Source organism: Panthera tigris, chromosome A3, assembly GCF_018350195.1.
Source record: "Panthera tigris isolate Pti1 chromosome A3, P.tigris_Pti1_mat1.1, whole genome shotgun sequence".
Lineage (NCBI taxonomy): Eukaryota > Metazoa > Chordata > Mammalia > Carnivora > Felidae > Panthera > Panthera tigris.
This window is the reverse complement of record NC_056662.1, coordinates 35,032,810-35,047,203: the sequence shown is the minus strand read 5'-3', so window position 1 is coordinate 35,047,203 and position 14,394 is coordinate 35,032,810. Positions and strand designations below refer to the sequence as shown.

The window sequence follows — 14,394 nt, the reverse complement described above, 5'->3', positions numbered from 1 at the left end:
CCCTGACTCTAGGAATCTGGACCATATCCACACTGCTCTTAAATGTGCCTTTATGGTGAAACCATGCCCGTGATCAATTTGCATTCCTGAAGTACACTGTACAAACTGTAGTGTCCAAGCCATTGAGAAAGCAATTGAACAGGTTTCCTGGAAATCATCTCATTGAAATTTTTAGATGAAATGGTTGTGAAAAATTGTGAGTCCAACCCTTGTCATCTTTCCCAATCTCCATGCATGTAGTGGACAAGAAAAAGGAGACCTTGAGAGGGGCGCCTGGGTGGCTCAGTCGGTTAAGCATCAGACTCTTGATTTCAGCTCAGGTCATGATCTCACCATTCATGAGACGGAGCTGTGCACTGGGCTCTGCACTGACAGAATGGGGCCTGCTTGGGATTCTCTCCCGCCCTCTCTCTCTGCCCCTTTCCCACTTGTGCTTTTTCTTTCAAAATAAATAAAGTTTGTTTTGTTTTGTTTTGTTTTTAAAGGGAGACCCTGAGAGATCAAGTGACTTTCCTTAATGTCAGAGACTGTAACATCTGGGCCCGGAATTGGGGCTCTTGACTTTGAATCCTGTGGTTTGTCTCCTACCTGGGCTGCTTCTGACATCCAGCTCTGTTTTTAAGATTATGGAAAGTATCTCTGAAGAAACGCTTTGCATATAAAGGACAATGTATGTAGAAATTTGGATTTTCCCTTTCTCTTGCACTTCTCAGTTTTTAATAGATTTTGGGATACTAAATACAGTGATATGTGGCAGCGAAAAACATTAATGATCCAAGACATTTACTCTCAACCATCTCCAAAATGAATAAATGGACATAAAATCTAAGCTCAGATAGCAGAATCCTAATTCACATATAAAATAGCAACATGACAAAAGGAAATCAAATGTTTTTAATCAGGAATGACTTTTCATTGGTTAAGAACAACCAAGACATCTTGGCTAGTTTAAGCATTGTGCCTGAAGCTAGACAATGGACTGGTTGCCTTCTTTAACTTCTAAAGAACAGAGAAGGATACAGACCTGGCATCTCGTTTCTGGGGCCAGTAATGCTATATGTAAAAACCAAGTTTGATATTTCCTTACTCATCAAAAATAAAGAATGCCTGAAGTCAAATTTCTGAACCTCTAGAAATGTGTGTAGGGATTATTCATTCTGCCAAAGCACACTGGCTACACTGACAACAGATCCAGCTACAACAAAGTATAAAAAACCAGGGGGAAAAAAAGGCCCATGAGAGGTGTGTATGCAATTTACAGTACAGTTTGACTATAGAAGAGAAGGTCATAGTGGGGGTTGCACGGATAATGGTGGAGGGCGTGGATCTCACAATGGCTTGTTTCATTGAACTACTGATCTTCTGTAACCTGGTTTCTGTAAACCAGTTAGCCTATTCTGAAGCTGCTAATCCTCACTTTTGTTAAGATAAGAAGCCAGTTATCTGTGTTGTGGGACATGCAAATGGAGCAGAAACACCTGGAAAATCTCTGCCTAAAGAAGAAGTGAGAAACTATTTTTTTTAAATATATGAAATTTATTGTCAAATTAGTTTCCATACAACACCCAGTGCTCATCCAAAAGATGCCCTCTTCAGCGCCCATCACCCATCCTCCCCCTCCCTCCCACCCCCCAGTCAACCCTCAGTTTGTTCTCAGTTTTTAAGAGTCTCTTATGCTTTGGCTCTCTCTCCCACTTCAACCTCTTTTTTTATTTCCTTCCCCTCCCCCATGGGTTTCTGTTAAGTTTTTTTTTTTTTTTTAAATATATGAAATTTATTGTCAAATTAGTTTCCAGTGAGAAACTATTTTGGATAGGATAATAAAGCAAGTGAGAAAGAAAACCAGATATTCTTGGAGACAACACAACCAATGCATGGGGTTTTCAATACATCTTACACTGACAAAAGAGAAACAAAGGGAAAATTATTACAAGATTAAAAACTGAATCATTATAGAGAATGGCTGTGATTGGTCTTAGGATCAAGATATAGAATTAGGAAACCTCCCCCAAACCCAAAACAGACTGTGGGGGTGGCAACAGGTGACATGCTTTCTGGAAGCATAGGACAATACCAACTGGCCTAGTTAAGGACAGTTATTGGCCTTTTGGGTGCACCATCCTACCTGTCCTCTTGGCTAAAGGAGCACTGCAAGTTACCAGCTGCTGCCTTGGCAGAACAGAACTCTCCAGTGTAGGATGATGTCCATCTGTGAGGACACATTCTAAAGAGATTGCGAACCTGGACCGTGAGCATTGCCACACAGAAGGTGGGCTCCTTGGAGGAGGAAAGGGGAGCCGAAAGGACAAGGACAAACATAACAACAATCACATGTCATCTTTAGAACTCATCCACTGAAAGAAGAGAAAAAGGAGACATTTTGGGTTGCCTAACTGCCCCTATGTCATATAGTGTCTATACACTAAACTGTGGCCTCTAACTTAGCAGAGCGAGTCTGACACATTGGAAATGCCCTACCTTCCGAAACACAAATGATTCTTCATTGTAAACTGGATTGAGTCCATTGTTCATCACCATGCGAGTTCGGAATTCCTTACGTATGGTGTCAGTGGGTAAACCATACATATCCACTTCTACATATGTACCAATTTTCTTATCTGATAAAAACTGACCTGATATGACCTGCAGCAACACAGAAATAGGATAAGAGAGAAGTCTGTGTAATTATCAAGAGCAAAGAATAATCTAGAAGAAATTTTCTGTCCATCTTTAGAAATTTTAGTTATCTATGAAAATAATATGTTCATTGCTTACTAAATTAAAACACTATTGAGCAAGTAGTATATTCAAAAAAACTCAAGACAGAGGTTCTGACTTTGAGAACCATCTATAGAAAGAAAGAAGAAAAAAATAATGAACCATATAATACAAAAAAAAAAAAAAATGTCTACAGCAGCTTAATTCCACCTAAGTGCCCACATGTATGAAATGAAGTTAAGTGTTCAAATATGTCCTAGGATCCCATCATAGCTCTGAAATTCTGCCATTTCATACCTTACTGAATTCTTTTATAAGTCTGGGAAAGAGACACACTGAAGAAAAAAGGAATGCTAAAATTTGCCCCTTATCCTTTACCAATATTGACAATGGTCAGTGTTACAGATTTATAAAGACCAGCATTAAATTCCATCTATTGTAACGCCATGGAGAGACTATTTTTCATTTACTTTCCAAAGGACTACAGCCACTTATCATTTCCATAATATTGAGTACCTGATAATTTTGAAAGTTTTTTTTAAGGTAAAACTAGCACACAATAAACTGTACATATTTAAAGTGTATAATAAGATCAGTTTGGACTTATGTGCACATATGAGAAACTGATGGTTTTGACTTTTTCAGAATGTCACGTAGTTGGAATCATACAGTATATAGTCTTTCCATTTGTTTCTTTCACTTAGTAATAAGCATTTAAGTTTCCTCTATTTATTTTCATGACTTGCCGGCTCATTTCTTGTTAGCATTGAATAATATCCCATCATCTGGCTGTACCACAGCTTACGTATCCATTTACCTACTGAAGGATGTCTTGGTTGCCTCCAGTTTTTGGCAATTATGAACAAAGCACTAAAAACATCTCTGCATGGGTTTTGGTGTAGATGTAAGTTTTCAATTCATTTGGGTAAATACCAAAGAGCATGACTGCTGGATTGTAGGGTAAGCAGCGTCACTTTGCAGTCTCGTCAGCAACGAATGACAGTTCCTATTGCTTCACATCTTCCACTAGGTACTTTTTTGATCTGATGTCTTCCTAAAAGTAGCTAATAGTTTTACTAGTGACCAAAATGTATCTCTTAAGAAGGGGGCATTTTGAGTCAAAGCTGAGAGCAACACATGGATCCTACATCTTGGCATAAAATATTTTACTGTGATATTTTAAGTCTTTTCCAGGGCCATCTGCATACACATTTATAGAATACTGTGAACAGCAGGGGCCTTACCTGCACTGAGCAAGTGGCTGCAATAACCCCGTCGACAGGAGTTTCAGAGAAGGGATCAAATGTTCGATCGGGCCGTCTCATGAAGTCTGGTTTGAGAAGGTACCTGGTGGGACAAAAGCATAGAAAGAGTTTATTAGTTGTGTTTACAAAGATTGTAATACCCTTGCTTCAGGACACTAAGTACTTCCTTTTCCCCATATCTAAGTTAGGAGCTCGACTTTTAGGCAGATGATTCTAAGGACTGAAGAAACTATTCCTGTCCTAGGGATAATCCTAAAGAGAAGCAGGAAAGAAGGAATGATTTTTAGATTTCAGGCTCCTTGACATCTAGGACTTCCTGATACTATTACATTCTCTTGAACTTTTTTTGTCATGGAACTCTTTAGATATTTACTCTTATATGCACAAAATAAAACTCAAAGAACAACAATGAAAAACCAACTATATGAGCTATAGTTATTAAAATATGAAGGGTACATGATATTCTACTTCTCTGTGTTTTAATTACTACATTAAATTATGAGATATAATGCCAAGTTAATAAATATAATTTCAAAGTACCGATATGCATAAAAATATTTTGTGAGATCTATACCAACAGTAATGAGATATGAAAATATTTGGTTTACATTTGGTGTCAGAGTCACAGGTACCATTAATATTACTGTGAATTGTTGTCTATGTTCACAGTCAAAAGAACCAGGCAATTTCAGTTAGAGGCAGGTGAACATAAAGATGTAATTACCTCCCCATTTCTGGGCAGCGCAATTAGGCAAGAAAATGAAATAAAAGTTACCTAGACGGAAAAAAGGAAGTAAAACAACTTCTATTCACAGATGACATGATCTTGCATACAGAATCTACTAAAGGAATCTACCTAAGGAATCAACTAAAAAATGATTAGAACTAGTAAATGAGTTCAGCAAGGCTGCAGGATACAAAATCAATATACAAAAATCAATTGTATTTCTACACACCAGCGATGAACAATCCAAAAATGAGTTAGGAAGATTCCATTTATAATAGCACCAAAAAAGAATTACTTAGGAATACATTTTAAGAAAATAAGTGCATGTACTTTGAAAACTACAAAATATTGTTGAAAGATATAAAGAAGGCCTAAGTAAATGGGAAAACATCTTGTGTTCATGGACCACCAGACTTACTATGGCTAAGATGGCACTATTTCACCAGACTAATATACAGATTTGATCCCTATCCAGATCCCAACTGACTTCTTTAGAAATTAACAGGTGATCCTAAAATTAATATGGAAACTTAAGGACTCAGAATAGCCAAGGAACCTGGAACAAGAAAAACAAACTTGAAGGTCTCCTAATTCTCAAAACTTTCTACAAAGCAACAGTAATCAAGATAGTGTAGTACTGGCATAAGGATGCACATATAAATCAATGAGACAGAACTGGGAATCCAGAAATAAGTTCATATATCTACGGTCAATTGGTTATTGACAAAGACGCTCACACTAGTCAACGGGGGAAGGAATATTCTTTTAAACAAATGTTGCTGGGACAACTCTAACCACCACATGCAAAACAATAAAATTGGCCCTTCTAACATCATGTACCAAAATTAATTCAAAGTGGATCAAAGACAAAAATATAAGAGCCAAAATGATAAAATCATTAGAAGAAACATAGGGATAAATCTTTAGGACTTGGCAATGGATCTTAGATATAACACCAAAAAGCACCACCACCAACAATAAAATAATAATAAACTCAGCCTTATCATAAAAACTTTTGCTCTTCAAAGGACACTATCAAGACAGTGAATCAACAAGCCACAGAATGGGAGAAAAATTCACAAATCATATATTATCTGATAAGGGGTTTGTGTCTAGAAAATGTAAAGAATAACCCAGTTAAAAAATGGGCAAGTGATCTGCATACACATTTCTCCAAATAAGAGAAACAAATGGCCAAAAAGGAGATGAAAAGATGCTTAGTATCACTGATTATCAGAAAAATGCAAATCAAAACGATATGTCACTAAACACACACATTAGGATGGCTATAGTAAACGAGTCAGATAACAGTCAGTGTTGACAACGACATAGAAGTGTTGATCAGGACTGGAACCCTCCTACATTGTTGGTGGGAATGTAAAGTGACACAGTGCTTTTGGAAGACAGTCTGGCAGTTCCTCCAACAGTTAAATATAAAGTTGCCATATGACTCAGCAATTCCACTCTTAGTATACACCCAAGAAAAATAAAAACATACCTATCCAAAAACTTTGTGACTATTATAGGAGCATCATTCAGAATAACCAAAAGATGGAAACAGTCCAAAAGTTCATCAGTAGATGAATGGATATACAATATGTGGTATATCCACACAATGGGAAATTAGTCAACAATAAAAAGAAATAAAGTACTGATACCTGCTACAGCACAGATGAACCCTGAAAGCATGAGGCTAAGTGAAAGAAGCTGGTCACAAAACACCATGTATTATAAGAATCCATTTATATAAAATGTGCTGTAGAGACAAATGCAGAGACAGAGAGTCGATCATGGTTGCTTAAGGCTGGGGATAGGGAGCAGGGGATATTGGGAGGTGATAGCTCAAGGGTATGAGTTTTCTTTTTGAGGTAAGGAAAATGTTTTGAAATTGACCTAACTACACAATGTCTGCCCCTCATGCCCTTTGGTTACAGTCACATACTCATACCGCAGCCAGATTCCATAACCACCCTGAACTAGTATCAGACAATGTCATCTCTCTAAAAAAATTTTTTTTTGTTAGAAAGGCCTATAGCTGAAGATAGAAAAATTCCATACTCAGACAAACTGCAGATAAAGGGCAATAAAAGCACTTTCCCCAAAACAATGAATTTACTTTTAAGTGTAAAAGAATCATAATTAGAGGGATCAAATCTTTCCCATTCTTTAGGAGCATAACATTTACTAATTTTAACTCTAGATGATGTCAAATTTATTATCTTTTAAAATACAACCAAAAAGGATTCTGAGGTGTGACATTTCTCCTTAAAGAAAAATTCCAAGTCACATTTTATTTTTTGGCTTTGAGACAGCTGCCATTCATTGCTATCTTCTAAGTTTGAATAAATGTTAAAGAAAATAACCCCACATTCAACTTCGATGTTATCTTCAATAAAGAACCTCCAGGGGACAACACTGATTTTTAAATCAGGGATATAAAGAGTCTTCAGAATCATTCAAACATAAATGATGATTTTGAACTTTTACCTGTCCCCAAGGGAATGCAACCCAAAACATTACTTTAAAAGCTCTCACTGCACAAAAAAGATACTGTTTTCTATATTCACAGAGATTTAGATTTGGGCCTTTTTTGTGGCTAGTGTTAGTCACTGGTAACTATGATGACACAGAAAAACCTGAAGACTCAGCTACAATATCACATGCACTACTTCAAGTGAAGCCCGCTGGCTTCTGCAAAGTATCAGAATTAGCTGATAATGGGAGCATTTGGATTCCAGTTGTATGGAATGAGGGATTCTTCCTCCTGAGAGATGTGTGGGCAATGGCTGTCTGGAGATTCAGTATTCCGCACTCCCTGCAGCCATTTCTGAAGGGACTCTTCTCACCAGAAACACAAAATTGGGGTATTGATGAATTCCTGCTGCCAAAAACATTCTTCTATGTTCCCTGCTCCCATATCTGCTTAGAAGGAAACTAATCTGTCAGAAAATGAACTGATCCAAAATAAGAAATGCCAGGGGAAAAGGGCAAGAAACTGAAGTCTAATTCTCCAAAGCAGGCAGCCTTCAGTGTAATGTATATATACTTTAAAATAAAAGAAAGCATGTAGAAGTTTGACAGGCCACAAGGTAAGCCTTGGCTTGGGGCTGACACTGAGCCAGCTCGTCTTGAAGGAGTATTAATTCTGGGTCTGTGGTGGCCTGCTGATGCAGCAGAGATTGTCAGTCACTGCCAGGGACCCCCGGGAATCAATGGGACCTGGGTAGTTCCACAAGGCTCTGAACTCAGAAGGGTTTTGTGCTTAGTTTCATGCTCTGCAGCCACTGTCTGGAAATTCTTAATAATTTGTGAACAAGGAGGCCCTCATTTTCAGTTTGCCCTGGGCCCCACAAACTAGGTAGCTGGTCCCGCCTGGTATTTTTTGGTATAGAAAATTAATTCATTCCAAGCATCCAGGTCTGTGTGATAGACAAGGGGATAGGCCAAAGCCAGTGACATTTGAAGGGATCCAAGGATTTTCTGTGGCCTTTTGTAGGGACTCAGAAGGCAAGAGAGGAAGAGAAGAAAGGCCTTCAGCTGGGTGGTTAGACAGGAGTCGTAAGAATCAGAAGATGGGGTCATAAGGAAGGACAACCTGTCTGAACACACCCGAGATAGCATCAACTGTTCAACACTCCATTATTTCCTTTACCAACAAGAAAGCAAAATGGTTGATTTTAACTATAAGATGTCATGGATTTCAAGACACAAGTTCCACAAAAAGTGTGCATCACTGAATCATAAAACATCCTACTATTTTGATACCCATCATCTAATTTTTTTTTATTTTTTCATTGTTTAAAATTTACATCCAAACTAGTTAGCATATAGTGCAACAATGATTTCAGGAGTAGATTCCTTAGTGCCCTTTACACATTTAGCCCATCCCCCCTCCCACAACCCCTCCAGTAACCCTCAGTTTGTTCTCCATATTTATGAGTCTCTTCTGTTTTGTCCCCCTCCCTGTTTTTATATGATTTTTGTTTCCCTTCCCTTATGTTCATCTGTTTTGTTTCTTAAAGTCCTCACATGAGTGAAGTCATATGATTTTTATCTTTCTCTGTTCCATCCACATAGTTGCAAATGGCAAGATTTCATTCTTTGTGATTGCTGAGTAATACTCCACTGCATATATATACCATATTTTCTTTATGCATTCATCCATCGATGGACATTTGGGCTCTTTCCATACTTTGGCTATTGTTGATAGTGCTGCTATAAACATGGGGGTGCATGTGTCCCTTCGAAACAACACACCCGTATTCCTTGGATAAATACCTAGGAGTGTAATTGTTCGGTCGTAGGGTAGTTCTATTTTTAGTTTTTTGAGGAACCTCCATACTGTTTTCCAGAGTGGCTGCACCAGCTTGCATTCCCACCACCAATGCAAAAGAGATCCTCTTTCTCTGCATCCTTGCCAACATCTGTTGTTGCCTGAGTTGTTAATGTTAGCCATTCTGACAGGTGTAAGGTGGTATCTCATTGTGGTTTTGATTTGTATTTCCCTGATGATGAGTGATGTTGAGAATTTTTTCATGTGTCTGTTCACCATCTGGATGTCTTCTTTGGAGAAGTGTCTATTCATGTCTTTTGCCCATTTCTTCACTGCATTTTTTTTTGGGGGTGTTGAGTTTGATAAGTTCTTTACAGATTTTGGATACTAACCCTTTATCTGATACGTCATTTACAAATATCTTCTCCCATTCTGTCGGCTGCCTTTTAGTTTTGCTGATTGTTTCCTTCACTGTGCAGAAGCTTTTTATTTTGATGAGGTGCCAGGAGTTCATTTTTGCTTTTGTTTCCCTTGCCTCTGGAGACATGTTGAGTAAGAAGTTGCTGTGGCCAAGATCAAAGAGGTTTTTGCCTGCTTTCTCCTCTACAGTTTTGATGGCTTCCTGTCTTACATTTAGGTCTTTCATCCATTTTGAGTTTATTTTTGTGGATGGTGTAAGAAAGTGGTCCAGGTTCATTCTTCTGCATGTTGCTGTCCAGTTTTCCCAGCACCACCTGCTGAAGAGACTGTCTTTATTCCATTGGATATTCTTTCCTGCTTTGTCAAAGATTAGTTGGCCATACGTTTGTGGGTCCATTTCTGGATTCTCTATTCTGTTCCATTGATCTGAGTGTCTGTTCTTATGCCAGTACCATACTGTCTTGATGATTACAGCTTTGTAGTATAGCTTGAAGTCTGGGATTGTGATGCCTCCTGGTTTGGTTTTCTTTTTCAAGATCGCTTTGGCTATTCGGGGTCTTTTCTGGTTCCATACAAATTTTAGGATTATTTGTTCTAATTCTGTGAAGAATGTTGGTGTTACTTTGATAGGGATTGCATGGAATATGTAGATTGTTTTGGGTAGTATTGACATTTTACCAATATTTGTTCTTCCTATCCAGGAGCATGGAATCTTTTTCCATTTTTTTTGTCCTCTTCAATTTCTTTCATAAGCTTTCTATAGTTTTCAGTATATAGATTTTTCACCTCTTTGGTTAGATTTATTCCTAGGTATTTTATGGTTTTTTTTGTGCAACTGTAAATGGGATCGATTCCTTGATTCCTCTTTCTGTAGCTTCATTGTTGGTGTATAGGAATGCAACCAATTTCTGTGCATTGATTTTATATCCTGCAACTTTGCTGAATTCATGAATCAATTCTAGCAGTTTTTTGGTGGAATCTTTTGGGTTTTCCACATAGCGTATCATTTCATCTGCGAAGATTGAAAGTTTGACCTCATCCTGGCCGATTTGGATGCCTTTTATTTCTTTGTGCTGTCTGATTGCAGAGGCTAAGACTTCCAATACCATGTTGAATAACAGTGGTGAGAGTGGTCATCCCTGTCGTGTTCCTGACCTTAGGGGGAAAGCTCTTAGTTTTTCCCCATTGAGGATGATATTAGCATTGGGTTTTTCATATATGGCTTTTATGATCTCGAGGCATGCTCCTTCTATCCCTACTTTGCTGAGGGTTTTTATCAAGAGAGGATGCTGTATTTTCTCAAATGCTTTCTCTGCATCTATTGAGAGGATCGTACGGTTCTTGCCCTTTCTTTTATTGATGTGATGAATCATGTTAATTGTTTTGCGGATATTGAACCAGCCCTGCATCCCAGGTATAAACTCTGCTTGATCGTGGTGAGTAATTTTTTTAATGCATTGTTGGATCCGGTTGGCTAATATCTTGTTGAGGATTTCTGCATCCATGTTCATCAGGAAAATTGGGTCTATAGTTCTCCTTTTTAGTGGGGTCTGTCTGGTTTTGGAATCAAGGTAATGCTGGCTTCATAGAAAGAGTTTGGAAGTTTTCCTTCTGTTTCTACTTTTTGGAACAGCTTCAAGAGAATAGGTATTAACTCTTAAATGTCTGGTAGAATTCCCCTGGAAAGCCATCTGGCCCTGGACTCTTGTTCTTTGGCAGATTTTTGATTACTAATTCGATTTCCTTACTGGTTATGGGTCTCTTCAAATTTCCTATTTCTTCCTATTTCAGTTTTGGTAGTGTCTATGTTTCTAGGAATTTGTCCATTTCTTCCAGATTACCCATTTTATTGGCATATAATTGCTCATGATATTCTCTTATTATTGTTTTTATTTCTGTTGTGTTGGTTGTGATCTATCCTCTTTCATTCTTGATTTTATTTATTTAGGCGCTTTTTCTTTTTGATCAAACTGGTTAGTGGTTTATCATTTTTGTTAATTCTTTCAAAGAACCACCTTCTGGTTTCGTTGATCTGTTTTTGTTTTTGTTTTTGGTTTCGATGGCATTAATTTCTGCTCTAATCCTTATTATTTCCTGTCTTCTGCTGGTTTGGGGTTTTATTTGCTCTTCTTTTTCCAGCTCCTGATGGCGTAAGGTTAGGTTGTGTATCTGAGATCTTTCTTCTTCTTTAGGAAGGCCTGGATTGCTATATACTTTCCTCTTATGACCAACTTTGCTGCGTCCCAGAGGTTTTGGGTTGTGGTGTTATCATTTTCACTGACTTCCATATACTTTTTAATTTCCTCTTTAACTGCTTGGTTAGCCCATTCATTCTTTAGTAGGATGTTCTTCAGTCTCCAAGTATTTGTTAGCTTTCCAAATTTTTTCTTGTGGTTGATTTCCAGTTTCATAGCATTGCGGTCTGAAAATATGCACAGTATGATCTCGATCTTTTTGTACTTACTAGGGCTGATTTGTGTCCCAGTATATGGTCTATTTTGGAGAATGTTCCATGTGCACTGGAGAAGAATGTATATTCTGTTGCTTTAGGATGAAATGTTCTGAATGCATCTGTTAAGCCCATCTGGTCCAGTGTGTCATTCAAAGCCATTGTTTCCTTGATTTTTTGATTAGATGATCTGTCCATTGCTGTGAGTGGGGTGAAGTCTCCTACTATTATGGTATTACTATTGATGAGTTTATGTTTGTGATTAATTGATTTATATATTTGGGTGTTGCCACATTTGGCGCATTAATGTTTACAACTGTTAGGTCTTCTTGGTGGACAGACCCCTTAATTATGATATAATGCCCTTCTGCATCTCTTGATACAGTCTTTATTTTAAAGTCTAGATTGTCTGATATAAGTATGGCTACTCCGGCTTTCTTTTGTTGACCATTAGCATGATAGATGGTTCTCCATCCCCTTATTTTCAATCTGAAGGTGTCTTTAGGTCTAAAGTGGGTCTCTTGTAAACAGCATATAGATGGGTCTTGTTTTCTTATCCATTCTATTACCCTATGTCTTTTGATTGGAGCATTGAATCCATTGACGTTTAGAGTGAATACTGAAAGATATGAATTTATTACCATCATGATGCTTGTAGAGTTGGAGTTTCTGGTGGTGTTCTCTGGTCCTTTCTAATCTTTGTTGCTTTTGGTATTTATATATGTGTATGTGTGTATATATATATGTATATATATATATATATACACATATATATATATATACATATATATATATGTATATATATACACAAATATATATATATATATATATTTTTTTTTTCATCTTTTCTCCCCTCAGAGAGTCCCCCTTAAAATTTCTTGCAGGGTTGGTTTAGTGGTCACAAACTCCTTTTTGTTTGTCTGGGAAACTTTTTATCTCTCCTTCTATTTTGAATTCTATCTTGCTGGATAAAGAATTCTTGGCTGCATATTTTTCTGATTCAGCACACTGAATATATCCTACCACTCCCTTCTGGCCTGCGAAATTTCTGTGGATAGGTCTGCTGCAAACCTTGTCTGTCTTCCCTTGTAGGTTAGGGACTTTTTTTCCCTTGCTGCTTTCATGATTCTCTCCTTACCTGAGTATTTCATGAATTTGACTATCATAGGACTTGTTGATGGTCACTTTTTGTTGAATCTAATGGGGGGGGTCCTCTGTGCTTCCTGGATTTTGATGTCTGTGCCTTCCCCCAGGTTACGAAAATTTTCCGCTATGATTTGCTCACATAACCCTTCTACCCCTATTTCTCTCTCTTCCTCTTCTGGGACCTCTATGATTCTGATGTTATTCCTTTTTCATGAGTCACTGATTTCTCTAATTCTTAAATCGTGCTCTTTTGCTCTTAAATCTCCCTCTTTTTTTCTGCTTCATTATTCTCTATAAGTTTGTCCTCTACATCACTGATTCTCTGTTCTGCCTCACCCATCCTTGCTGCCACTGCATCCATCCGTGATTGCAGCTCAGTTATAGCATTTTTAATTTTATTCTATTTTTTACTTCTTTTATCTCTGTAGAAAGGGATTTTAATCTATTTTCAACTCAGCTGGTATTCTTATTATTGTGATTCTAAATTCTGGTTCAGACATCTTGCTTGTATTTGTGTTGGTTAAATCCCTGGCTGTCATTTCTTCATGCTCTTTCTTTTGGGGTGATTTCCTTCATTTTGTCATTTTGAAGGGAGAAAAGGAATTAATGAGGTAGAAAAATTGAAATTAAAAAAAATTAAAATTAAAAAAATATTAAAATTAAAAGTTAAACACACACACACACGCAAATGGAATATCTGATGCTAGATCCTAGGTGTGTTTTGGTCTGGGTGTTGCAAGTGGTTTGACAGATTAGAGAAAAAAAAGTGAGGGGGGGGGGAAGGAAATCATTTGAGAATGTGAAAAAATGAATACACTAAGGTAGACTAAAATGAGATGATGGGGGTAAAATAGAACTTAAAAAATATACACAAAACTAAAGGATATAGTAGAAAAAATTAAAGTATTTTTAATAAAAATTAAAAATAAATGATTTTTTTCTTTCTGTATTTAAGAAAAAAGAAATGAAAAAGAGAAAAATAAAAAAAAGGAAATCATTTGAAAATTTGAAGAATTACACTGTAGTAGACTAAAATAAAATGATGGAAGTAAAATAGAATTTGAAAAAATTTACATAAAAGCAAAAAATATAGTAAAAAAATTAAATAAAAATATTTTTAATACATACTGAAAGTAAAAGTGAAGTTTTTCTGTTTCTGCATTCAAGAAAAAGAAAAGAAACGAAAAGAGAAAACAAGAAAAAAAAGGAAATTGTTTGAAAATTTGAAAAGGTTAATACACTGAAGTAGACTAAAATAAAATGATGGAAATAAAATAGAATTTGAAAAAATTTACACAAAAGTAAAAAATATAGTTTTAATAGGTCAACTTATAAGATATCAGAAAGCTTATTGTATGTAAGTTCGGCTTAAATTCATCTTTCATGAATAGTTGAG

The 14,394-nt window shown here is 36.8% G+C and overlaps 1 protein-coding gene across 7 annotated transcripts in view; it reads right to left on the bottom strand.

The window, feature by feature from the left end:
- PLCB4 (phospholipase C beta 4) overlaps positions 1–14,394 on the bottom strand; it is a 390,400-nt gene that overhangs the window by 50,457 nt on the left and 325,549 nt on the right. For all 7 annotated transcript variants that reach the window (XM_042980905.1, XM_042980906.1, XM_042980909.1 and 4 more), the window contains 2 exons: positions 3,963–4,065; positions 2,479–2,643 (listed from right to left, as the gene is read on the bottom strand). In XM_042980905.1, coding sequence (XP_042836839.1) covers positions 2,479–2,643; positions 3,963–4,065 — 268 coding nt within the window. The remainder of the gene's footprint in view (positions 1–2,478; positions 2,644–3,962; positions 4,066–14,394) is intronic.